General features: G+C 57.6%; 1 protein-coding gene and 1 long non-coding RNA gene across 5 annotated transcripts; both read right to left on the bottom strand.

Moving 5' to 3' along the window:
- Window positions 1-1609: 1609 nt before the first annotated feature.
- On the bottom strand, window positions 1610-5391 carry LOC112424531 (uncharacterized). Its single transcript, XR_003015309.2, has 3 exons — window positions 3972-5391; window positions 2320-3732; window positions 1610-2084 (listed from the first exon to the last, which is right to left on the bottom strand). It is a non-coding gene; the product is annotated as an uncharacterized lncRNA (long non-coding RNA).
- Window positions 5392-15249: 9858 nt separating this feature from the next.
- On the bottom strand, window positions 15250-23686 carry LOC105469307 (solute carrier family 25 member 10). 4 transcript variants are annotated; one of them, XM_011720207.2, is made up of 12 exons: window positions 23477-23584; window positions 22489-22733; window positions 20923-21042; window positions 20396-20510; window positions 20254-20302; window positions 19959-20000; window positions 19150-19193; window positions 18944-19014; window positions 18528-18620; window positions 18204-18281; window positions 16347-16403; window positions 16012-16258 (listed from the first exon to the last, which is right to left on the bottom strand). In XM_011720207.2, the coding sequence occupies exons 3-12, from the start codon at window positions 21004-21006 to the stop codon at window positions 16157-16159; spliced, it is 735 nt and encodes a 244-aa protein (XP_011718509.1). In that variant the 5' UTR covers window positions 21007-21042; window positions 22489-22733; window positions 23477-23584; the 3' UTR covers window positions 16012-16156. The 4 variants fall into 4 exon arrangements, with proteins under 4 accessions (XP_011718507.1, XP_011718509.1, XP_011718510.1 ...); XM_011720205.2 differs by lacking the exon at window positions 22489-22733 and having other exon boundaries at window positions 15250-16258; window positions 23477-23686; XM_011720208.3 differs by lacking the exons at window positions 22489-22733; window positions 23477-23584 and adding an exon at window positions 23227-23384.
- Window positions 23687-25571: the final 1885 nt, after the last annotated feature.

Raw genomic sequence — 25571 nt, 5'->3', positions numbered from 1 at the left:
CGTGATCGCGCCACTGCACTCCAGCCTGGGCAACAAAGCGAGACTCCATCTCTAAAAAAGTATTAAACATAGGCCAGGTGTGGTGGCTCACACCTGTAATCTCTGCACTTTGGGAGGCTGAGGTGGGTGGATCACCTGAGGTCAGGAGTTCAAGACCAGCCTGGCTAAGATGGTGAAACCCCGTCTCTACTAAAAATACAAAAATTAGCCGGGCGTGGTGGTGGGTGCCTGTAATCCCAGCTACTCAGGAGGCTGAGACAGGAGAATCGCTTGAACCCGGGAGGCAGAGGTTGCAGTGAGCCAAACTCGAACCACTGCACTCCAGCCTGGGCGACAGAGTGAGACTCCATGTCAAAAAAAAAAAAAAAAAAAAGGCCGGGCACGGTGGCTCAAGCCTGTAATCCCAGCACTTTGGGAGGCCGAGATGGGCGGATCGCTAGGTCAGGAGATCAAGACCATCCTGGCTAACACGGTGAAACCCCGTCTCTACTAAAAAATACAAAAAAAAAAAAAAAACTAGCCGGGCGCGGTGGTGGGCACCTGTAGTCCCAGCTACTCGGGAGGCTGAGGCAGGAGAATGGCGTGAACCCGGGAGGCAGAGCTTGCGGTGAGCTGAGATCCGGCCACTGCACTCCAGCCTGGGTGACAGAGCCAGACTCCGTCTCAAAAAAAAAAAAAAAAAAAAAAGACAAGACGGCAGTGCCCATCTTATCCCTGTTAAATTCATGGGCACGATTCCCACAAAAACCAGATGGGCCCTGGCAGATGCCATGGACGACCATAAACTCAATAGAGCAGCAGCCACACAGCAGTGGCTGAGTCAACTTGCTGTCTCCCCTGGAGTGAGCCCCACAGCGCTGGCCCACGGTACGTGGAGACGGACCTAGTGAGCGTGTCCGTCCTGGCCCGGCTCAGCAGGGAGGCAGCTTGCATTCCCCTGGAGCCCGCTCAGTCCGTAGTCCCTGTCCCGCCCCAGAGCGTGTTAACGCTCCTGCCGTCACCAGCAATTCTAGTGCTTGAAAAGCCCAAATGTCAGTTGAGACATTGTTGGTTGTAAGTCCCTGGAAACTCAACTGAAATGGGCTGGAAGGACAAACAGTCACATCACCAGATGATGTGGGGAGCACCCCCAGGAGCAGCTGACTCGGGGGCCGGCTCCCTCTCCGGAGTTCCCTGTGCTCCGCCCACCGCTGCGTTGGTTTCAGCCCCAGGCAATGGCCACTGTCTTGTCATCTGCACCTCCTGCCACTCACACCCCTGGAAGTTAGGAAAGCCTCCCCCCCACCAACCGTCAAACCAGTCCCCAGTTGCCAAAGCCCAGCTCAGCCCAGGTCACGCACCCTCTGCGGCTCAGCCCGTGTGACCGAGAAGTCCCAGGAGGAGGAAGGGGAAGTGACTGTCTCCAGGCATCACGAAACCTGCTCTGCGGGGCTGCGTGTGTGGACACAGGCTGCTGGAACGCCTTGCCGGAGAGCGGGGTGGATCCAGGGAGGTTCCCAGGTCCCGGCCGCACTCCTGGCTGGAGGAGAAGCTAGGAAGATGCCCTCCCGCCTGCAGGGTGGCGGGCGTGACTCAGCAGGGACAGAGCTGCCTTTCCGGGTGCCTGGTCCCACAGGGAAAGCCCCGGAGTCTCCCCGGGGAAGGGACTGCAGCGAGGTGCCAGTAAAGCTCAGACCCCTTGGGAAGCAGTGAGCCTTCCCAGCAGGGTGAGCGTGCCCTCTGCGCCACACAGGGAACTCCCCCAGGAGGTCCTGAGCCATCAGGAGGGGACGGTGGGCCCTGGGTTCTGCCTGACCTAGACCGGGGGCTGAAAAGGTGGCCTGCAGAGCCCCCAGTGACCGGGACTCTGGAGACTGCAGGGGCTGGGGCTGAGCTGCAGCCGAGAGACCTGCTGTGGGAGGTGGGACCCCTTGCAGAGGACGCATCACCACCTCGTTCCTGCCTCCAGGTGCAGCCTCGGTGTTGCTCCTGGGTTGGGGGCGGTGGTGACCGCTGCATCAGCTCCCTCACTGGGGGATCTTGGGGTTGGGCGCTGGGATAAAGGCAGGCCCCAAGCTTCCGGGATCATGGGTCTGGAATTGTCCCTGGAAAACAGAGCTAGACTCCGTTTGTGCCCTGAGGGCAGGTGACCACACATGGTCACAGGACAGGAGAGTAGATTGCAAGCTGGAGTGGGTTGGAGAGACCCTGGGGTCCCACGCGGGAAACTCAGCTGGGCCTCCTCTGCAACCTGCCTGCAGCTGCTTCCCCTGCAGTGCCCACCCCCAAGCCCTGCCAAGTCCCAACCCAGCCCCACAATCATCCCCCCAGGTGACTCACCTCAGGCAGCCAGAATCTCCCCTCCACACTCGGAGATGCCGGGGTCTCCCTGCTGCAGACTCTCCCCCAGCAGGGACCCAGACAGACAGACACTGGTGGCTGGACAGATGGGCTCCCAGGTCTAGGATGACCAGCCCAGCCCCTCTGTCTGCAGCGTGGAGTCAGACCCCGGGGAAGGATGCTGTGGCTGCCATCCTCTGTTGCCAGACCATTCATGTCCCAAGCAAACTGGAAAATACCACCTTTGCCAGCTCCTCCGCAGACGGCCTGCAGCAGGCTGGGGTGGGGTGAGGAGGACCCTCCGCCAGGACAGGCCGCCCCCGCAAGCTGAGCCTGATCACCCTGAGCCTGTTTCACCCTCAGTCAGCAAGTTGAGGCCTCACCCAGGGCCAGCTGGGCATAAAGGAGCCCCCATCACAGTCCTGCTGTCCAGCACCCCATCTGTCCAGGCAGCACTGGGCGCTGCCACCCTCCTCACCCTGCCTGGCTGGTCCAGTCCCAGCCCCATCCCAGCCCCACTCCAGCCCCAAGCCCTCCTGAGCCAACAGCGCCACGTGGCTGCCACCCAGAGGTCACTCAGGGAGTGACAGGCCGCTGGCCAGCTGGGTGGACCACCCGCCCCACTGCCTCTGCCGGCTTCTCACTCACCTGTTCACACGCTTATTCATTTGCTCAATGATTCATTCATCCATCCTTCACAAGGCTGGGTCCTTGGCAGGCTTGGCACAGAGGAAGAACAGGCCTCGTGGCTGCAGGGACACAGCCAGAGAAGACACAGCCAGCCCTGCTCCTCTCTGGCTTGCTAGTGGGGACACAGCCGATGGCTGTAGTTCTTTTGGGTTTTTTGGTTTTTTTGAGACGGAGTCTCGCTCTGTCGCCCAGGCTGGAGTGCACTGGCATGATCTTGGCTCACTGCAACCTCCACCTCCCAGGTGCAAGCGATTCTTGTGCTTCATTTCAGCCTCCCGCGTAGCTGAGGTTACAGGCTCGCACCATCACGGCCAGCTAACGTTTTGTATTTTTGGTAGAGATAGGGTTTCATCATGTTGGCCAGGCTGGTTTCGAACTCCTGAGCTCAAGTGATCGATCTGCCCGCCTCGGCCTCCCAAAGTGCTGGGATTACAGGCCTGGGCCAGTGCGCCCAGCTTAGATGCCTGAAGTTTGTAAAAACAGATGTCACAGAGAGGGGAGGTCAATGGAGGAAGCAAACTGCCCCTGGATGTGTGGGGGGCCAGGGCAGACAGGAGGGGCCGTGAGGGGCAGGAGGAGGGAAGAGCGTGGGACCCTGAGCAAGGCAAGGGCCGACGGGCGGGGGCAAGTGGAGATGCACAGAGCGATTTCACATCCACTTCGCAGGTGGAGGGCTGGGGGCTGGGTAGAAGGTAGAGCCTGCATCTTCAGAGACCTCCTGGGCTGCAAGGAGGAGGGGCAACAGGTGAGGATGTGGGCGTGGCCCGGGCAACAGGTGAGGGTGTGGTATGGCCTGAGTGGCAGGTGAGGTGTAGCCCTGGCCTGGGTGGCAGATGACAGGTGCGGCATGGCCGGGAGGAGGGTGACGGGGCAAGGCGCTCTGCACATCTTTCCTGGGTTCACCCAGCCTTCCCCTGCCCCATGACCCGGCCCCAGGGTTCCCAGGAGTCTCTGGAACTCACGCAGGAGACTCAGGACTCTGGCTTTTCCAGGCAGGCTCCCATCCTCTGAGGGCTTCCCAGGGGAGGGGCAACTGGTGTTACCGGAGGGAAGGGCGCCACTGCGAGTTGTTCAGGTTCTTGTGCGCAGAACAAAGAACTGAACAGGCACAAAGAAAGCAACAAAAGAATGAAGCAACAAAAGGCAAACAAAACAACCAAAAAACGGAGTAACGAAGGCGCAGAGTCACTGAAGACAACAAAGTGCAATTCACAGAGAGGCAGTGGGCGGAGCAGGCGGCTCCAGAGCGCTCCCCGGGGTTTTTAGGAAGCCGGGAGAATTTGGTAACACCCCAGGTGCCCTTTAGAGGCCTCCAATTGGTGACTCCTTATGAAGGATTGGCTCACAGCCAATCAGAGGCTGAAGTGGAAACTCTTGTTACCACAGGAGTGAGGTCCAGCCTTACCCAGAACCGGCTGCCCCTGCCGTTCTCTTGCTCACGTCTCAACCCTGAGTCACCCCAATTATTCCCTCCTCTCCTGCCTCACTGCGAGAGAACAAATCAGCCAATGCTTCAAACTGCGTCTCCCCTGCAGAGGGCTCCCCAAGGCGCTCATCCTTCCCGGCAGCCCTGCCCTCTTGTCCTGCCTGGCTCCGACCGCGCCCCAGTGCACCCCCGAACCCCCATGTTCTCCTTTGTCTCCTGGGTCTGGGCCCATGGGGAGCGCCCGGGCAGCCGGCAGGTTGTGGGGAGGGCACGATTCTGCGTCAGGCCCCGCGGATTCTCCTCTGCCCCAGCGGGCGCACATTTGGGCACCAAGACCCTAATTCCACGGGGCGTGGATCCCCCGGGGAGGGCACGTGTCTCTCTAGGCCTCAAATCCAGGCCAGGAGCAGGGGGTGGCTGGGCTGGGAGGGGGGAGCACCACCCGGGGCACCAGCAGACAGTGGGCGTCCCCAACTGTCACCCCTCCCTCCATTGCCTACTTGGTTGACCGGGTGTTTTGTTTTTCTTGTTGTTGTTGTTGTTTGTTTTGAGACGACGTCTCACTCTGTCGCCCAGGATGGAGTGCAGTGGCGCGATCTCGGCTCACTGCAACCTCCCGTTCCCAGGTTCAAGCAATTCTCCTGCCTCAGCCTCCCCAGTAGCCAGGATTAAAGGTGCCCACCACCACGCCCGGCTAATTTTTGTATTTTAGTAGAGACGGGGTTACACCATGTTGGCCAGGCTGGTCTCCAACTCCTGACCTCAGGTGATCTCCCCGCCTTCGCCTCCCAAAGTGCTGGGATTACAGGCGTGAGCCACTGCGCCCGGCCCCTGGGTGTTTTTTTTAACGGCTTTACTGAGACATAATTCACATACCACACAATTCAGAATGCGTCCAGCTCAGCCAGTTTCTGCGTCTTCTGCCACAGGCGGTTTTAGATCATTTCCTCATCTCAGAAAGAGCCCTCCACCCTCCAGCTCCCGCCCCCTTCCCACATCCCTCCCTCCCCAGCCCTAAGACCTGCTGATGTGCTTCTGTCTCCATAAACTTGCTCCGTAAAAATGCCCCTGTAAGTGCTGCCACACAGCGTCTGTCCTTCCGTGCCTGCTTATTTCACGCAGCACAGTGCTCAAGGTCCGTCGGTGCCGCGGCATGGATCAGAACGTCATTCTAAGGTCAAAGAGTCCACTGCATGGACACAGGACACCCTGTGTGGCCATCCTCTGTTGATGGACACAGCTGTTTCCGCCTCTCTGTGATTGTGGATGTGCTGGTATGCACAGGCGCACACAACATTTTATGTAGACTTGTTTTTTTTTTTTTTGATACAGAGTCTCACTCTGTCACCCAAGCTGGAGTGCAGTGGCATGATCTTGGCTCACTGCCACCTCTGCTTCAGTGGGCACAAATGATTCTCCAATCTCAGCCTCCAGAATAGCTGAGACCCGCAGGCACAAGACAACGCCCAGCTAATTTTTTTTTTTTTGAGACAGTTTCGTCTTGTCGCCCACGCTAGAGTGCGACGGCGAGATCTCGGCTCACTGCAACCTCCGCTCCCAGGTTCAAGTGCGTCTCCTGCCTCAGCCTCCCGAGTAGCTGGGATTACAGGCATTAGTCACCACGCCCACCTAATTTTTGTATTTTTAGTAGAGACGGGGTTTCACCATGTTCGTCAGGCTCGTCTCAAACTACTGACCTCAGGTGATCCACCCGCCTCGGCCTCCCAAAATGCTGGGATTACAGGCATGAGCCACCACGCCTGGCAATTTTTGTATTTTTTAAAGAGACAGGGTCTCCCCGTGTTGCCCAGGCTGATCTTTAACTCCTGAGCTCGAAGTGATCCATCTGTCTCAGGCTCCCAAAGTGCTGGGATTACAGGTGTGAGCCAATGCGCCTGGCTGGACGTCTTCATTTCTCTTGGGTACTCACCTGGGAGTGGCATTCCCGGGTCGCATGGCCACTCTCCGTTTAATTGTTTGAAGAACCACCAGCTGGGACGTCTTCTTTATGCCCAAACCTGACCCACTGCTGCCCTGTCAAGGCCCCTCCCAGCTCCTCACTGCGTGACCTGGCTCTGCCAAGGACTTAGACATGGCCCCGGCCGATACCCCCCACCATGGCTTCCATCGTGTATATTTGTTTATAGAGTTTTGTGCCGTGCAAATTTTTTAAAATATTATATAATCAAATGTATATCTTTTCTATAATTCATGGGTTTTTAATTTTGCTATATCTTGTTAAGGAAATGCTCTTCATCAGATCAAGGAATTGTTCTTCTACTCCCAGGTTGCAAAGCGATTTTTAAAAATTGCAAATAAGGCTGGGCACGGTGGCTCACTCCTGTAACCCCAGCACTTTGGGAGGCCGAGGTGAGTGGATCACGAGGTCAGGAGTTCAAGACCAGTCTGGCCAACATGGTGAATCCCCGTCTCTCCTAAAAATACAAAAACAGGCCGGGCGCGGTGGCTCAAGCCTGTAATCCCAGCACTTTGGGAGGCCGAGACGGGCGGATCACGAGGTCAGGAGATCGAGACCATCCTGGCTAACACGGTGAAACCCCGTCTCTACTAAAAAATACAAAAAAACTAGCCGGGTGAGGTGGCGGGCGCCTGTAGTCCCAGCTACTCAGGAGGCTGAGGCAGGAGAATGGCGTGAACCTGGGAGGCGGAGCTTGCAGTGAGCTGAGATCCGGCCACTGCACTCCAGCCTGGGTGACAGAGCGAGACTCCATGTCAAAAAAAAAAAAAAAAAAAAAAAAATACAAAAACAAAATTAGCCGAGCATGGTAGCGGACACCTATAGTCCCAGCTACTCAGGAGGCTGAGACGGAAGAATGGCCTGAACCTGGGAGGTGGAGCTTGCAGTGAGCTGAGATTACACCACTGCACTCCAGCCTGGGCAACAGAGCGAGACTCTGCCTCAAAAAAAAAAAAAAAAAAAAAAAGGCACTATTTCATTATTTAGTTAGGCTGGTTACAGTGACTCACACCTGTAATCTCAGCACTTTGGGAGGCTAAGGCAGGCGGATCACAAGGTCAGGAGTTCAAGACCAGCCTGACCAACATGGTGAAACTCCATCTCTACTAAAAATACAAAAATTAGCTGTGCCTAGTGGCACGTGCCTATAATCCCAGCCACTCAGTAGGCTGAGGCAAGAGAATTGCTTGAACCCAGGAGGCGGAGGTTGCAGTGAGCCAAGATCATGCCACTGCACTTCAGCCTGGGCAACAGAGAGAGACTCTATCTCAAAAAAAAAAGAAAAGAAAAGAAAGAAAAGAAAAGGAATTTAGAAAGAATCAAGAGCTGGCCACGCCTGGCCAGCTTTCACTGGTTTTACCAGTGAATTTTTACCAAACATTCATGGAACAGAAAAATCCATGTCTTGCAATTTTTACAGAAGGCTAGCATGATCTCTGACAGCTGACAGAGAAGCTTGCATCCCAGAAGCTACAATAAACATCTTCTTACATATCATTGGCCCAGTTTGGGTGACAGGCCCATGCCTAAACCAATCACTGTGGGCCATGCCGACTGGTTTAAACCAACCCCATTCATGCTGGGAGCTAGGGTCGGGCCCTGGTGTCCCTGAGGCCCAAGGACTGGGGTGGGGTGGTGACTGCTCCAACAAAATAGCAGGCATTTTACTAAGTGGGGGGGACAGGATGTCAAATGGCCTGAAGCATCATATGACTATTTATTTTATTATTTTATTTATTATGTATTTATTTTTGAGATGGAGTTTAGCTCTGTAGCCCAGGCTGGAATACAGTGGCGCAATCTTGGCTCACTGCAGTCTCAGCCTCCCGAGTAGCTGGGACTACAGGTGCGCGTCACCACACACAGCTAATTTTTGATTTTTTAGGAGAGATGGGGTTTCACCATGTTGGCCAGGCTGGTCTTGAACTCCTGACCTCAAGTGATCCACCTGCTTCGGCCCCCCAAAGTGCTGGGATTACAGGTGTGAGCCACTGCGTTCAGCCTGAATCGCCACATGAGTATTTATGCACACCCAAACCAAAATGACCCAGAAAGGCAGAGCACAAGGCAGCAGGTGCGGTGATATTAACATCAGACAAAATAGAAGTGAAGACAACGATGATTACATAGGACCTAGAAAGAATATTCCATTACTGAAAAAAAGAACGGTCTGCCTTATGTAACTGTGTGACCATCAGAAGTGTGTCCACAGAGCCTCAATTGCATCGGGGCTCCCAAGGCACCTCCCCTCATGTCTTGCCATCAGAACTGGGTCACATGGAGGCTGGGCACGGTGACCCATACCTGTAATCCCAGCACTTTGGGAGGCCGAGGTGGGCAGATCATTTGAGGCCAGGAGTTCAAGACCAGCCTGGCCAACATGGTGAAATGCATTCTCTACTAAAAATACAAAATTAGCCGGGCATGGTGGTGTATGCCTGTAATCCCAGCTACTTGGGAGGCTGAGGCGGGAGAATCATTTGAACCAGGAGGTGGAGATTGCAGTGAGTCAAGATGATGCCACTGCACTCCAGCCTGGGCAGCAGGAGCGAAACTCCATCTCAAGAAAAAAAAAAAAAAAGAACTGGGTCACATGGTTTGCCACCACTCACCCACCTCTCCCGTCTGGGCAGACTGGTGGGCTCTGTGTCACTAAGATGTTTACCTGAGACTAAAGCAGCAAGCGTAGACACAGGGCTGGATCACGTCAGGAAGGACTGAGGTACACAGAGGTTGGACAGATCCAGAAACACAGGGAGAGACCTTCACATGCAATCTCAGAATTTACAAGGTTGGCTCAACACAACCAAACAAGGACATATAAGATTTAAACAGGCCGGGCGCGGTGGCTCACGCCTGTAATCCCAGCACTTTGGGAGGCCGAGGCGGGCGGATCACAAGGTCAGGAGATCGAGACCACGGTGAAACCCCGTCTCTACTAAAAATTACAAAAAATTAGCCGGGCGCGGTTGTGGGCGCCTGTAGTCCCAGCTACTCGGGAGGCTGAGGCAGGAGAATGGCGTGAACCCGGGAGGCGGAGCTTGCAGTGAGCCGAGATCGCGCCACTGCACTCCAGCCTGGGCTGGGCGACAGAGCGAGACTCCGTCTCAAAAAAAAAAAAAAAAAAAAAAGATTTAAACATTAAGGCTGGGCCCGGTGGTTCATGCCTGTCATCCCAGCACTCTGGGAGGCCAAGGCAGGCAGATCACCTGAGGTCAGGAGTTCGAGACCAGCTGGCCAACATAGTGAAACCCTGTCTCCACTAAAAATACAAAAATTAGCCAGGCGTGGTGGTGGGTGCCTGTAATCACAGCTACTCGGGAGGCTGAGGCAGGAGAGTCACTTGAACCTGGGAGGCGGAGGCTGCAGTGAGCCTAGACTGAGCCATTGCACTCCAGCCTGGGCAACAAGAGTGAAAACTTGTCTCAAAAAAAAAAAAAAAAAAAAAAAGATTTGCACATTACAATTAGCATGCCTCATCAAAAAGTCATGAATACCTAAATTAAACTGTGTAACCGAGAGGCAACACGTGTTCTCAGACGTTCATGCAGCGGTTCACAAAAGTGCAGCAGTTATGAGACTGCAATAAAAATCTCCATAACTTCAGAAAACTAGCTGGGCCGTTCAGAAAACTAGCTGGGCCGTGGCTCATGCCTGCTGCCCCAGGGCTATGGGAGGCCAAGGCCAGAGGATCACTTGAGCCTAGAAGTTCCAGCTGCAGGGAGCTATTATCGTGCCATCTCACTCCAGCCTGGGTAACAAAGTGAGACCCCATCTCAAAAAAAATTATTATTATTTTTTGTTGTTGTCTTTGAGATGGAGTTTCGCTCTTGTTCCCTAGGCTGGAGTGCAGTAGCGTGATCTTGGCTCACTGTAACCTCCGCCTCCTGAGTTCAAGTGATTCTCCTGCCTCAGCCTCCCAAGTAGCTGGGATTACAGGCACGCACCACCACACCCAGCTAATTTTGTATTTTTAGTAGAGACAAGGTTTCTCCATGTTGGTCAGGTTGGTCTCGAACTTCTGACCTCAGGTGATCCGCCTGAAGCAGCCTCCCAAAGTGCTGGGATTACAGGCGTGAGTCACTGCACCAGTCACACACAAAAAATAGTTTTAAGGTATGAGGTTCAGGCCGGGCGCAGTGGCTCACACCTATAATCCCAGCACTTTGGGAGGCCAAGGCGGGTCGATCACCTGAGGTCAGGAGTTCGAGACCAGCCTGGCCAACATGGCAAAACCCTGTCTCTACTAAAAATACAAAAATTAGCTGGGCGTGGTGGCAGGCACCTATAATCCCAGTTACTCGGGAGGCTGAGGCAAGAGAATTGCTTGAACCCGGGAGGCGAAGGTTGCAGTGAGCCGAGATCGTACCACTGCACTCCAGCCTGGGCAACAAGAGTGAAACTTCGTCTCAAAAAAAAAAAAAGGAAATACGGAGAGTCAAGTGATTGGTGATGCCCAGGCCATGGTGGGGAGCAGAGCCAGATTCCAGAAGCTTTCAGAAACCACTGGTGCCACCTCCCAGTTACAGGTTTTCCAGCCCACACCCTCTGACTTTATGGGAATTTTTCCCCCTTTTTTGTTTTACCACCTCAGTATGTGTCCTAAACGCTACATTTTCTTTCTTTTTTTTTTTTTTTTTTTGAGACGGAGTCTTGCTCTGTCACCCAGGCTGGAGTGCAGTGGCCGGATCTCAGCTCACTGCAAGCTCCGCCTCCCGGGTTTACGCCATTCTCCTGCCTCAGCCTCCCGAGTAGCTGGGACTACAGGCGCCCGCCACCTCGCCCGGCTATTTTTTTGTATTTTTTAGTAGAGACGGGGTTTCACCGTGTTAGCCGGGATCGTCTCTCGATCTCCTGACCTCGTGATCCGCCCATCTCGGCCTCCCAAAGTGCTGGGATTACTGGCTTGAGCCACCGCGCCCGGCCTCTTTTTTTTTTTTTTTTTTGGAGATGGAGTCTCGCACTGTCACCCAGGCTAAACTGCAGTGGTGCGATCTTGGCTCACTGTAACCTCCGCCTCCCGGGTTCAAGCGATTCTCCCACCTCAGCCTTAGCTGGGATTACAGGTGCCCACTACCACACCCAGCTCATTTTTTGTGTTTTTAGTAGAGACAAGGTTTCACCATGTTGGTCAGGCTGGTCTTGAACTCCTAACCTCAGGATTCGCCCGCTTCAGGCTCCCAAAATGCTGGGATTACAGGTGTGAGCCACTGCGCCCGGCCCTATAGTTTCATTGTGCTTCTTTGTTTATTTATTTATTTATTTAGAGACGGAGTCTTGCTCTGTCGCCCAGGCTGGAGTGCAGTGGCCGGATCTCAGCTCACTGTAAGCTCCGCCTTCCAGGTTCACGCCATTCTCCTGCCTCCGTCTCCCGAGTAGCTGGGACTACAGGCGCCCGCCACCTCGCCTGGCTAGTTTTTTTTTTAAATTTTTTTAGTAGAGACGGGGTTTCACCGTGTTAGCCAGGATGGTCTCGATCTCCTGACCTCGTGATCCGCCCATCTCGGCCTCCCAAAGTGCTGGGATTACAGGCTTGAGCCACTGCGTCCGGCCTCTTGTTTATTGAGACAGAGTCTCACTCTGCTGCCCAGGCTGGAGTGCAGTGGTGCAATCTCAGCTCATTGCAGCCTCCACCTTCCGGGCTCAAGCGATCCTCCCACCTCAGCCTCCCAAACAGCACAGGCGTGTGCCTCCACGCCCAGCTAATTTTTAAAAAAATTGTTGTAGAGATGGAGTCTCACTAACTTGCCCAGGCTAGTCTTGAACTACTGGGCTCAAGCGATCTTTCCACCTTAGACTCCTGGCTAGCTGGGGCTACATGCACGCACCGCTACGCCCGTCTCCATTTGTGTCCAAGTTTCTATAAATACATTTTCTTTCCTCTTTGTACATACAGAGACATGGAATTATTGGGTTAGATGGCAACTCTATGTTTAACGCTTTGAAGAACTGCCAAATTCTTTTCCACAGCGGCCACACCACCTTCCATTCCCAGCAGTGCTGGATGGTTCCAATTTCTCCACAGCCTCACTAACACTTGCCAACGTCTGTCCTTTTGATTTTAGCCTAGTGGATGTTACGGCATCTCATGGTGGTTTTGATTTGCATTCCCTTAATAACTGATAATGCTGAGTGGCTTCTCATGTGTTTATTGGCCATTTGTATACCTTCGTTCCCATCCTGTGTCAATAACAAAATTCTTTCTTGTAAGAGTTTTCTTAAATATTCTAGACCATAGTCCCTTATCTGATATGATTTACAGAGATTTCCTCCCATTACGCAGGCTGTCTCCCTCTTTCCTGATAGTGTCCTTTAAAGTTTTTTTTTTTTTTTTTTTTTTTTGAGACAGTTTTGCTCTCATTGCCCAGGGCTGGAGTGCAGTGGTGCAATCTTGATTCACTGCAACCTCTGCCTTGCGGGTTCAAGCGATTCTCCTGCCTCAGCCTCCCGAGTAGCTGGGACTGGTGTGCTCCACCATGCTTGGGCAATTTTTTGCTATTTTTAGTAGAGACGGGGGTTCACCATGTTGGCCAGGCTGGTCTCAAACTCCTGACCTTAGATGATCCACCTGCCTCGGACTCCCAAAGTGCTGGGATTACAGGCGTGAGCCCCTGCACTGGGAGAAGAGACTTTTCTTTCCCCACTGAATTGTCTTGGCATCCTTGTTGAAATTTTTTGACAATAAATGATTATTGTGTAACTTTCTGTAAACTAGGAAGTCACTTAAAAAAAAAATGCATGGAGGCCGGGTGTGGTGGCTCATGCCTGTAATCCCAGCACTTTTGGGGAGGCTGAGGGGGGCGGATAACTTGAGGTCAGGAGCTCGAGACCAGCCTGGCCAACATGGTGAAACCTTGTCTCTACTAACAATACAAAAAGGAGCCAGGCTTGGTGGTGTGCACCTGTAGTCCCAGCTAGTCAAGAGGCTGAGAAATGAAAATCACCTGAACCCAGTAGGTGGAGGTTGCGGTGAGCCGAGACCTCACCACTGCACTCCAGCCTGGGCGACAAAGCAAAACTCCATCCAAAAGGAGGAAAGGAAAAAAAAAAAAAAAAAGGCACAGAGGTGACTGCTGACTCAGCAGGTGACTGCTGAAATGCTGACTCAGCTGGGTCCAGCTCTGTCCCTGGCGCCCAAGCGTGAAACTGACCGGCTTCTGGCCTTCGCACCAGGTAGTCTGCAGGGCCTGTGGGGTAAGGGCCGTGAAACCCCAGGACTGACGTTCCCTCTGACCTACCCCTACCCTGGGCCTGTACCCTGGCCCTGGGGAGCTGGGGCTTCTGTGGAGGGTGGGTAGGGAGCTCTGCCCACTGGCCTCCTCTCCCGCCCCACCCTCTGCACCCTGCCCTGCGGTGGTCCACTGCCAGGCCTGGCCCTGCCAAACCAGACTGGGAACTTTCATCCCCTGACTGGCACTGTCCCAGTGGGGCTGACAGCAGGGAAGGGCTGCGGGTGATGCCAGCCTCCGGGGTGACCCTGGTAGGACGGCCACTTCCTCCAGTGCTCCCATCAAAGCAGCTCTGAGAATGTGGTCCCTGCATCTGCAGTTTTTGGCATTTGCTGGCCAGAGCTGCCTTTCTGAACCACCTGGTTTCTCAGGAAGCAGCAGCCGTCCCCCTGAACCTACCCACCCCGTCCCTGGCTGTGAATTTCCAACCTGGGCACTGGGTACCATGTACAAACCTCAGACCTCCCGCTGATCTCCAGTTCAAACAAAACCAGCTCTTCACAAAATGCACATGGCGGTCAGAGAAATTTGAGCACTGAATGGGTATTTGAGAATATCAAAGTTTTTTTTTTTTTTTCTGAGACAGGGTCTTGCTCTGTTGTCCAGGCTGGAGTGCAGTGGCACAATCATGGCTGACTGTGGCCTAAATCTCCTGGGCTCAAGTAATCCTCTCACCTCAGCCTCTCAAGTAGCTGGGACTACAAGTGCGTGCCATGACGCCCAGCTAAGTTTTAAATTTTCTGTACAGATGGGGGTCTCACCATATTGTCCAAGCTAGTCTCGAATTCCTGGGCTCAAGAGATCTTGCCTCAGCCTCCCACAGTGCTGGGATTACAAGTCTGAGAGACCACACCCAGCCCACCATTACATTCTTTTTTTGAAATGGGGTCTCATTCTGTCACCCAGGTTGGAGTGCGGTGCTGCGATCACAGCTCACTGCAGCCTTGAACCTGCAGGCTTAAGCGATCCCACCTCAGCCTTCCAAGTAGCTGGGACTACAGGCTATTTGCACCACTGCACTCCAGCCTGAGCAACACAGTAAGACCCTGTCTTAAAAAAAAAAGGGCATCTTTGGGAGGCCAAGGTAGGCAGATCCCCTGAGCTCAGGAGTTTGGGATCAGCCTGGGTAACACAGTGAGGCCCCAATTCTACAAAAGCATACAAAAATTAGCCACGTGTGGTGGCACACACCCATAGCACCAGCTATTTAGAAGGCTGAGGTAGAAGACTGGTTTGAGCCCAGGGGGCCCAGGTTAGTAAGCCAAGATTGTGCCACTGTACTGCAGCCTGAATGACAGAGCCAGATCCTGTCTCAAAAAAACAATTAGTGCTTGCTGTTGGTGGGGTGGCCCCATGCAGTCCAGTCTCTACACTGCCTGAGACCCCTCAACCCCAGACTCCTTGTCTGGTTCCCTTCCCCCCAACACCAGTTTTGGTTCCTCCTACTTAAACAATTCCTTCGCCCAAAGGCCTCCCAAATGCACAGCGAGGACCCTGGCTCCTCCCCAAAAGGCCGTGGCCTTGTCCTCCTTACGGGGTGCAGGGGGTCCTGCTGGTCTGGACAGCAAGGCAGCCGGCAGGCGGGCGGGGCAGGCAGGAACAGACGCGGCAGCTCCCGGCATTTATTGACTGCAGCCCCCCACAGAGCACACTGCCCTTCCCAGGTGGGGCGAAGCCCAGCGACTAGGGAAGCAGAGAATGCAGCAGCCACCCGGGGGACTCCTTGTCGGGAGAAGACCCTGAGGAGGAACTGCAGCCCGCCTGGGCCACTCCCCCAGGGAGCCAAGCGGGAGCCGGCACGATCCCTGAAGACGAGACGGCCTGCTGGTGAGTAGAGAGGCTTTGGCAAAACCGTTAAAGCCACTGTGGGGTGGATGGGGGTGCGCGGGACCTCGGTGGCCCTTCACCCTCACCCGTGATGGCTCCAAAACCTCTCTGGGCCCCTCCCTCCCAAGCACTCGCTCGTGGTCTGCGTTGTTTGTTCCTCCCACCCAGCCGCGGGGTCTTGGGGGGAGTTGCAGCTGCCCGAGGACACGGAAGGTCTGGTCGCTCTCAGCGGACACAAAGTGCACAGCTAGCACTTGGGTGAGCAACAGCCAGGCTGCACCCACACTCTGCCACCAGAGTCCTCGATGGAAAGTGCTGGAAGATGCTGCTTTGGGCCTCAGAGGCAGGAGGCAGGGAAAATACCCTCCCCCGGCCCAGGAGAGGGGAGAAATGAGCCTCTGGTGGCCCCTGTTCCCCTGAGGAGCTGCCAGCGGGAGGGGCAAGGCCACGCAGCGCCCAGCCGGGAGAGCCTGGGAGCCAGAGCAGGGGTGGGGGTGCAGCTACAGCTGAGAGGGGACGAGGCCAGGAGGAGCTCAGCCAGCAGGTGGGGGGACAGCAGGGGCCTGCTGGGGAGGACGGGTGGCCATGGCCAGCGAGGTTGCGGCCCCAGAAGCAGGTGCTGGGCTTGGGACTCTTTGGAAGAACTTAGCGCAGCTGGCCTGGCAGCCCAGCCATTCCCACGGCCGGTCAGGATGGCACTTTGATGCCAAAGTTTTTGCGTAGCTGTTCCAGAAACACAAAAGTGAGCACGGTGTGGGGGATGAGGCGGATGCCAGCTGGGACGAGGCCCTGGAGGGAGACAGGGAAAGTGAGAGACACAGAGTCCGAAGGGACTGGCTCCCCATTGCCCGAGCCGCCACCGCCGCCACCACTGCACCTTGTAAAAGGCCAGAGGCCCGAGCTTCGCTGTCTCCACGGCGCAGTGGAAAACGCCCTGCAGAAAACGCAGTGAAACAATCAAAAAGGCTGCTTCTCACCCACAGGGCAATGAAAATCCCCTCCCAGGCACCAGCCAGGCATGGTGGCCTGGGGACTCTCAACGTGGGTTGTGGGTGTGAGTGGCAGCTGCTGGCTGGTAACAGGTAACCACAGGTCTGCAGGCACCGGCCAGGTCAATGGCTGCCCTGCTTGCTTATGCAGTACAACCAGGGCCCAAGGGTGCAGCCTAGGGTCCAGCGGGCGGAGGGGGCTGTGAACAGAACCATGAGAACCAGGGACGCAGCACAGCAGGGTCAAGGAGAAGAGCAGGGACAGAGCCATGGGCTCTGCAAATGTGGAAGCCCCATGGAGCTGGCGGGGGCCCGAGGGAGGAGAACCAGAGCATTTACGAGGCACAAACTGCCATGAGCAGCACCACCTCCGTTAATCTGTGAAAGAAATGCTTTGGCTGGGCAGAGTGGCTCACGCCTGTAATCCCAGCACTGTGGGAGGCTGAGGCGGGCGGATCACTTCAGGCCAGGAGTTCAAAACCAGCCTGGCAAACATGGCGAAACCTTGTCTCTACTAAAAATAGAAAACTTCACCGGGCACCGTGCCATGTGCCTTTAATCCCAGCTACTCGGGAGGCTGAGGCAGGAGAATCATCTTGATCCCAGGAGGCAGAGGTTGCAGTGAGGGGGAAAAAAAAAAGAAAAGAAAGGGTTTTTTTTGTTGTTGTTTTGAGACAGAGTCTCGCTCTGTCGCCTAGGCTGGAGTGCAGTGGCGCAATCTCGGCTCACTGCAACCTTCGCCTCCCAAGTTCAAGCAATTCTCCTGCCTCAGCCTCCCGAGTAGCTGGGACTACAGGCGCCTGCCACCTCGCCCGGCTAATTTTTGTATTTTTAGTAGAGACAGGGTTTCACCATGTTGGTCAGGCTGGTCTCCAACTCCTGACCTTGTGATCTGCCTGCCTCGGCCTCCCAAAGTGTTAGGATTACAGGCATAAGCCACCATGCCTGGCCAAAAATAAACGTTTTACAACAGAGTCTCACTCTGTCACCCAGGCTGGAATGCAGTGGTACAATCTTGGCTCACTGTCACCTGGACCTCCTGGGCTCAAGGGATTATCCCACTTCAGCCTCCTGTGTAGCTGGGAGGCACATGCCACCGAGCCTGACTAATTTTTGTTTGTTTGTTTTTGAGATGGAGTTTCATTCTTGTTGCCCAGGCTGGGGTGCAATGGTGTGATCTCAGCTCACTGCAACCTCCGCCTCCCAGGTTCAAGCGATTCTTCTGCCTCGGCCTCCCGAGTAGCTGGGATTACAGGCGCCCAACACCACGCCCAGCTAATTTTTTATATTTTTAGTAGAGATGGGATTTCACCATGTTGGCCAGGCTGGTCTTGAACTCCTGACCTCAGGTGATCCACTCGCCTCAGCCTCCCAAAGTGCTGGGATCATAAGCGTGAGCCACCGCACCGGGCCCCTAATTTTTGTATTTTTGGTAGAGATGGGGTTTCAGTATATTGCCCAGGCGGGTCTTGAACTCCTAGACTCAAGTGGTCTGCCCGCGTCAGGCTCCCAAAGTGTGGGGTTACAGGCGTGAGCCACCGCGCTGGGCCAAAAAATCTTTAAAAACAAAAACAAGGCAAAGGCACTCAAAGGCGCGACTCCTCTTCCGAGGCCTAGTGCTGCGCAGAGATAGGCAACTGGAAGGGAGGGGGACCCTCCCTGGGTTCCCAGTGCGAGTGTCCGCGCCCCGGAGAGGTGAGGGGCCTCGCTGGGCTGCACAGCCTGACTGCACAGGCCCCACTCACCTGATACTCCCCCTTGGAGTTCATCAGACGGGTCTTCAGCACATCCAGGGGCTGACACAGGAACGTGGCACATCCACCCTGGGGAGAGGGCTCGTCACCAGAAAGAGCCCCTCAACCTGACTCCCGGGGAGGCCAGGAGCATGCTGGTGGGGGCACCCGGCTGACCCATGAGCTCTGAAAGCCCCAGCACCCACTTATGAGCCCCAGGGGGGGACTGCCAGATGCCCGAGGCCCCCGCCTCCCCCAGCGCTCGCCCCATCCTGGGTGCCCTCAGCTCCCAAGGCCGGCCCAGGGACACCCACCCTAGCCACGCCAGCCACTTACCGCAATAAAGCTGGCAACAAAGTGAGTAAAGATGTTGTCAGACAGGTAGCCGGTGCTAAGGACCAGCTGCTTGGCCTGGTCGTAGCAGGACAGCTGCAGGGGAACAAGGGCGGTCAGGGCTGCAGCGGGGGGCCCAGCTCAGGGAAAGCACACAGTGCCCCAAGCAACACCACCTGGCAATGGCCAAGCACCTGCTCCGTCCATCCGTGAGGCCCAGAAAGGGGAGGCACCTGCCCGAGGTCCTTCACAGGCTGCAGCCCTGACCCACCCATGCCCCCAATCCCGCCCCACCAAGGCCACAGCTGGTGGTTCCCCAGGAGGGTCTTGGTGCCCAGTGCCTTGTTCTATGGCCTCTCTCAAGATGGAGGTCAGAGGTCGCAGGCACTGCCCACACCCACCCCACGCAGGAGGCCTACCTGGCCCACGGTGACTAAGGCCCCTCGGCTGGACGCCATGGTCGCACCTGAGAACAGTCTCCTCAAACCCTCTGCACAAGCAAGGGGTGAGGCAAGGGGTGAGGCCAGGCACCTGGCCCAAATCCCTCGGTGCCCAGTCCTGCACAGCGCTGCCCACCCTGCCTGCACCCCCAGACCCTCGCCTGTGCACAGCACCTGCCCCTCACCTTCACGAGCCACGCGGTACAGGCCATCCAGCGCATGGGCGTAGCTGCCGGGGACACAGAATGACCACATGAGACTCCCCCGACCACTGGCTCCCACAGAGGGTCCTCCCAGGCCCTGTTGCAGGCCGCGGGTTCTTGAGGAAGCAGAGGCCTCATGGGCCTGAAGGTCTCTCCCTGGGAACATCTGAGGCTGGTCCTACCGTCCCACAGCCACTCCGTCCACCCCGCCTGGCCCTCAGGGAGGAGGTTCCGTCTTTTCCAACAGAGCCCCTGGATGGGCACCGCTCCTCAAACACAGGCCTCCTGCCTGCCAGCCCCCGGGAGTCCTGAGGGAACACGGTCTGTGTGCAGAGCTAGAAGCCGGAACTCCCCAGCGGTCCTCGGAAGCGGCGGGGAAATGGCTCACGCTACAGTTGGAGCGGACCCCAGGCCCTAGAAAGGCCCCGGGCCATGGCAGGAGGGTACCGCTGCCCTGAGCTGGGCAGGGAGGCAGTGCCTCCTTCAGGTGTTTCTGTTGCATGAGCTCTCTCCATACCTGCGGCCTTCACCTCCGCACTCAACGCCCTAGGTGCAAGCAGGCCCAGCCCGCAATCCAACCAGGCTCTCCCCGCAGGAAGAACCCAAAGGTCCTGGGGGGCGGAGTGACACCCCTGAGTCCAGAACAGCCGTCAGGACCCTCCATGGACCACACAGGCACCACAGCCTGCTGGAGTCCTGGCTAGGTCACGGCACAGCAGCTGGGGGTCTGCTCCCGCCCAAGCCTCCTGCACCCCAACCACCCCGAGAAGGCAGGGCTGCCCATGACTCACTTGCGCCGCTGACCCTGGGGCAGCTTCACGTCATTCTGCATCCTGAAACAGAAGCAGGTGGCGGGAGGGGCAGGCAGGCTGAGGGGCCTGGGCAGCCCTGGCAGAGCCCCACGGGCAGCAGGGGAGCTTATGTTGGTCAGCGGGGCCCACAGGACAGGGCACGCCAGGGCTCAGGGACACCCACCCTCCTATGCCCAGGACACCAGGGTCTGAGTGGCTTGTTCCAGGCTGACCCCACCCTGCGAGCAGCCCTGGCAGGCCCTAGCCTTGCAGGTAGGGTGGAGGGGACACCAACCTGACGTTGACCAAGTCCGCGGGCGTCCCCACGAAGCCTCCAGCTAAACCTGCGGTGACACAAACCCCAGAGACGAGCAGAATGACACGTGGCATCCTCAGCCCACCTGGCCGCCCCGTGCCCCTCCCACCCGGCAGCTCACCGCTGATGGAGCCCAGCAACACCTTCTGGTGGAAGGGGAGGGGCCCCTGGCTGCCCTTGGCCACGCGGTCCCGCACAGTCTCGTAGATGGCGAACCGAGTCAGGGAGTAGGTCATCTGGGGGAGAAGGGCCCGGCTTGGAGGGGTAGGCACGCCCCACACCCCTCAGCCTCACCACCCTGGCCCAGCCAGGCCCCCCTCAGCCCAAGGGTCCACAGGGACCCTGAGGGGCCATTGGGCCAGCATGCAGCTGAGCCAGTTCACAAATCTAGAGCTGCACCCTGCTTTCTCCCTCCCTGGGCCTCAGTTTCCCCACCGGTAAGTGACGGCCTCAGGCCCAGCCCTGAGAACTGGGTGGCTGCCCATGGAAGGCCCACCCTGGGGTCACCAACTCTCGGCCTGGTAGGTCCTTCCTTGCACAAAGTCTTGAAACAGAGATGGAAATAGCTTGGATGCCCACTGCAGGACTGAGCCCGTATGGGAGCCCCGAGGGGTCGTGGGGAGTCCGAGACTGGCACCCACCGCACACCTGTCTGCACAGCGAGGCGCTCAGGCCGCTGTAGAGCGCCAGGATGCCGTCGGTGCGCACCACCCTCAGTGCCATGCCCGTCATGCGCAGCTTCACCTCCTGCTGCGTCTGCAGATGCACCTGTGGGAGCGAGTGTTCTCAGACCCCACAGCGACCCCAAGGGATCGGTGCCAGGTCCATCCAGAGAGGCGGAAAGTGAGGCAGGAGACAGTGATAAGGCCGCCCACGGCCCTGCCCGGGGACTCCACACCCCCGCTTGGAACCAGCTCACACCATTGCTTTCCAACAGCAACCACATCAGCGGACATGGAGCCAGAGGCCATGGAACTGAGAGTGCCCGTGAGCCCCGCGGGCGCCCGCACTGCACCTGAGTCCTGGCTGCACTGGCCTCAGGGGCTTGCCATTCTCCTTCTGCAGATGAGGAAACTGAGGCACGGAGCGGTAACGCACTCGCTGGCGCCATCAGGATTTGGGCCCAGCGAGGAGACCCCAGAGCCCTCCTTTTTATCCACCACACCATGTCTCAAGAGGGACAAACGTTTACGGGGACTCAGAAACGGCCAGGGAGCCTGCAGGACCATGGGAGACTGAGGAGGTAGCCAGAAGGCCTTGAAAGGCAGCAAGAGCTCAGCAGCAGACAAGGGGATGATGCAGCTGGCCGCAGGGCATAGCAGCCTCCTCCGCAAAGCACCTAGGAGCTGCAGGCAGGCACTCGGGGGCCATCAGCCTGACAACCTCCCATTCCGTTGGCCTCCACCACTCATAGGACCTCTGCCTCCTGGCCTGGCCAGCTGAGAGCTCCAGGCAGAAGCGGGGTGGGCCAGGGCCAGAAAGGAAGGCCAGCATCTGGCCCAGGATCCCAGCTCCTGGGTCCCACTCCCAGCACTGACCCCAAAGAAACCCATCCACTGCTCAGTGTGACCTGCACACACGCGGCCCCTGTCACGCACACCCAGGGGGGCGGCAAAGATGGGTGGGGACAGAGAGGGGCCTCCCGTTGTGCTAGCCCAGCAGAACAGAGGGACTGGGCCACACAGGCAGTAGCCCCTGTCCAGGCCAGATGCCACAGTAGGGATTGTAGGGACATGGGACAGAGTGATCAAGAAGCTTTAAAACGATCTTTCCACAGCCAGAGAGCCCTGGTGAGCAGTCCTCAGGGGCACACCCTGACCATAGCCCCATATGCTGCCAGCAGCTGGCTTCTTCCACCCTCCCAGGCCAGAGGGCAGTCCCGCCTCCACACGGGCTGCCTTCCCTGCCTCCCCCAGAGTGTTCTGCAGCCAAAGAGTGCCTGATGGGGCGGGGCCAAGAGGCAGTGAGGCTCAGAGGGCCTTCAACACCCAGAGGGCCTGTGGGAGAGACCCTGGGGGGAGGGGCACCTGTGCGGCGCCCAGGAGGAAAGGAAGAGCCAGATGCCAAGGAGGGGCTCCTCCTGCCCACGCCAGTGCCTTCCTGTCGCTGGGACTGCATCTCACTGGCCCTGGCTGCCTGTGGCCTGGGAGCTCTGCAGGCCTCTCCCAGGACCAGCGAGGTCTCAGGTACCCCAAGACGCCCACATCTGCTCACCTGGCCTTCACACAGTGGCCAGCAATGTTGCTCGTTAGTAAAGCCAGTCCCCTCAAAAGCTGCTGGAATACAAGTCCCCTGGGCAGGCTGCTAAAATAAAGGTCCCCCAGACGGGTGGCTGCCCAGTGACCACAGCCAGGTTCACAGGGCAGGGCCCGCTGGGCAGACTGTGCAATGCCTTAGGCCCTTTCTTCTTTGTTCTCTGTGGCAAGACAGGGTCAGAAAACAACGCCCCTTGGCTGTCCCTGGGAAAAAAGGAGAGCTCTGTCTTATTTTGCCCCATAAGCTTTAAAAAAAAAAAAAAAGTAAAAGAACTGTGGCTGCTTCTCGTGCTGAGAAATGCCCACTCTCATAGAGCCAGGACCACACGCATGCGGGGTCTCCCGCATCTCTCCGGGGGGTGTGCTGGTCCTAACATTGCTTCCAGTGCCCACCCAGCTTTCTCCGGAGGAAGCAGCCCAAAGCCGGGGCGCAGGGTCACCCCACTTGCCCAGGGCCACATCCGGCGGTGTGCTAAGCACCCCTGGATGGGGGGCGGCTTGGCCCATGCCCTGGGTCTGCTACAGCCAGCACGCCTCCAGATGCCAACACCTGTGCACCTCACAGAACTCCCCCCACAACTTCCAACTGGGCGGAAAGAGTGTTCTTCAATGTATGGGGGTGGGTAGCTCAGACAGGCCAAGTGACTTGCCGAAGGTCACCAGATATTAAAGCGCAGAGCTGGGGCTGGATCGTCACCTGCTGAGAATTGGGAAGCCGGCCGGGAAGCTGGGGAGCCCGGCTGCGCCCTGCAGGCCTCGAGCTCGGCGGCCAACAGCCGAGGGACACCCGGGATCGGCCACCCGGGCGTCGGGGGCCTCCTCGGTGTCTCCAGGAGGGGGCCTCGGGCGCAGCGATCCGCGGGTGCGTGGGGCCGGGCTGCTGCCGTTGCAGGCGTCTGGGCGGCGCCAAGGTCCCATCCTCCCCGCGTTCCGGGGCCCGGCCTCACCTTGAGCAGGTCCAGCGGGTGCGTGCAGCAGGCGGCCCCGCAGGAGGCCAGCCCCCCGAAGTACCAGCGCGACACGCGCGCCTCGGCCGCCATGGCCCAGAAGCGGCCCGACCCCGGCCCGACCCCGGGCTGGACTGACCCGCAGCGCCCAGCGCCCCGCGCGCGGTTCAAAGCGCCGCCCGCGCGCCCGCACCCCGCACAGCCAATGCGCGCGCGCGCCCCGGGGGCGGGACCTCTAGGCCACGCCCCCAGCGATGGAGGCGTGCCCGGCGCCTTAAAGCGGCCGCGGAGGGGCGCCGAGCGCGGTGGGCCCAGGCTGGGGACGCGCGGGTGCTCTGGGGCTGCTGCGTGGCGTCCTCCCCTCCCCGGGCTGGAGCGCGGCGCTGAAGGCCACCGCCCGGGAACCGGCCCCAGGCTCACGGGACCGCGGCGGGCGCCCTGCCAATCCCCAAGAGGCCCGGCCCCTGGCCCTGAACCTGCCCCCCGCCGTGGCCAACCCGCCGCGCAGGCGCTGGCTCGTGAGTCATCCGGCGGGGGCCACGTGTGTGCGGCGTGAGCCCTGCGTCCACTGGTCTGCAACCCCTGCCCCCACGAGGGCTCAGCCCCGGCCCAACTGCAAGAGAGCAGAAAACCGGCTTCGGGAGCCGGGCGCGGTGGCTCACTGCTGCAATCCCAGCTACTCAGGAAGCTCAGGCAGTAGAATCGCTTGAATCCGGGAGAGGAGGTTGCAGTAAGCTGAGATCGCGCCACTGCACTCCAGCCTGGGCGACAGAGCGAGACTCCATCTCGGAAAAAAAGAACCTGCTTGGGGCCAGATTGAATGAAAACTGGGAGAAAATGGCGGTTACGAAGGACTTGCCTCCTTTCCCACACACAGATGACCGGGAGCTCCCGCTCAGTTCTGGTCTGGCTCTGACCAGACGCCCCAGGGAACCACCCTGGAAGTGGGGCCCCGGGGTGGGTCCTGGGGCTCCCGTTCCCAGGAGATGCCTGCCTGCATCTGGGCCCCTGCTTGGATTCTATTTCCCTGCGAAGAACAAGGAGGTACTGGTGTGTTCTTGGCCCAGGTGCACCTGCTGGGGAAAATGAAATTTAAGTCCCCAAGGCTGCTTTGGGGCTGGGCCACAGGGATGAAGAAGCTGCAGCTCCAGCTTAGTCACTGCTGTCTGGCTTCCCCCACCCTCCAGGGCGAAAGGTGAGGGGCACTGGAAAAACCCCTCAAGCACCAGAATGTGTCCAGCTCTGTATCCGCGCATCCAGCGATGCCCTGGCTGTGTCAGAGGCGCAAGACACATAGGATTTTCAGCTTGGCTGTGGGTTTATTGGGCCGTAACCCCGACATAGGCAGGCAGGCTCTGTATTTGTCTTCATTGGCCAACTGGAGGAGACTGTTTTCTAGACCCTTAGGTGGCCTCTGACCCCGTAAGTCATCAGCGGAAGATTTGGGCTGGCGAGTGAGCAGCTGACCAGAGGCGGTCCCCCTGCCCGGAAGTGTGCTGTGGTCCTTGGTTTGGTTGTGACCCTCAGGTGTCGCCCACACAGACTGTAACTACCTGGCGATGGGGAAGGGTGCCAGGTGGACACGGGGTGAAAACACAGCCACACCTGGTGGGGAAGCAGGTGGAGGTGCTCAGGAGGCAGCCAGGAGAGTGTGGCATAGCGCTGCCCACACCAAGCCTGGGCTGGGGCTCCACATGTGGAGATGGCGCAAATGCACTGCAGGGACTCAGAGGGATCACGCCAGGCTTAAAAGGCCCAGAGCAAACAGACTCAACAGTTAGGAAGTGGCCTGATCTCAGTGTAAACCATGATGAGCTGCATCCGTCGGCTCCCAATTACTAAGAATCAGAGGCGATGGAAACCTTGAGGGAAGCAGGGCCTGGAGGGCCAGTGTCCCCTGAGTCTGTGAGACACTCCAGGAAGGAGCGGGGCGGGCCTGGGCTGCAACCTGTCCCTCCCAAGGCCACCTGCAAGACAGGGCTGGAACAGGCTGCTGGCAGAGACCCCCAACGCACAGAACACTGGCTCCCGGCTGGAGGAGGAACCACTCCAAAGCAGAAAGAGCAGGGCCCTGAGGCTAAGGAGCGGGAACTGA

The sequence above is a fragment of the Macaca nemestrina genome, chromosome 17 (assembly GCF_043159975.1).
Source record: "Macaca nemestrina isolate mMacNem1 chromosome 17, mMacNem.hap1, whole genome shotgun sequence".
NCBI classification, from domain to species: Eukaryota; Metazoa; Chordata; class Mammalia; order Primates; family Cercopithecidae; genus Macaca; species Macaca nemestrina.
Note: the sequence above shows the minus strand (reverse complement) of the source record. Positions and strands in the feature narration are given on the sequence as shown.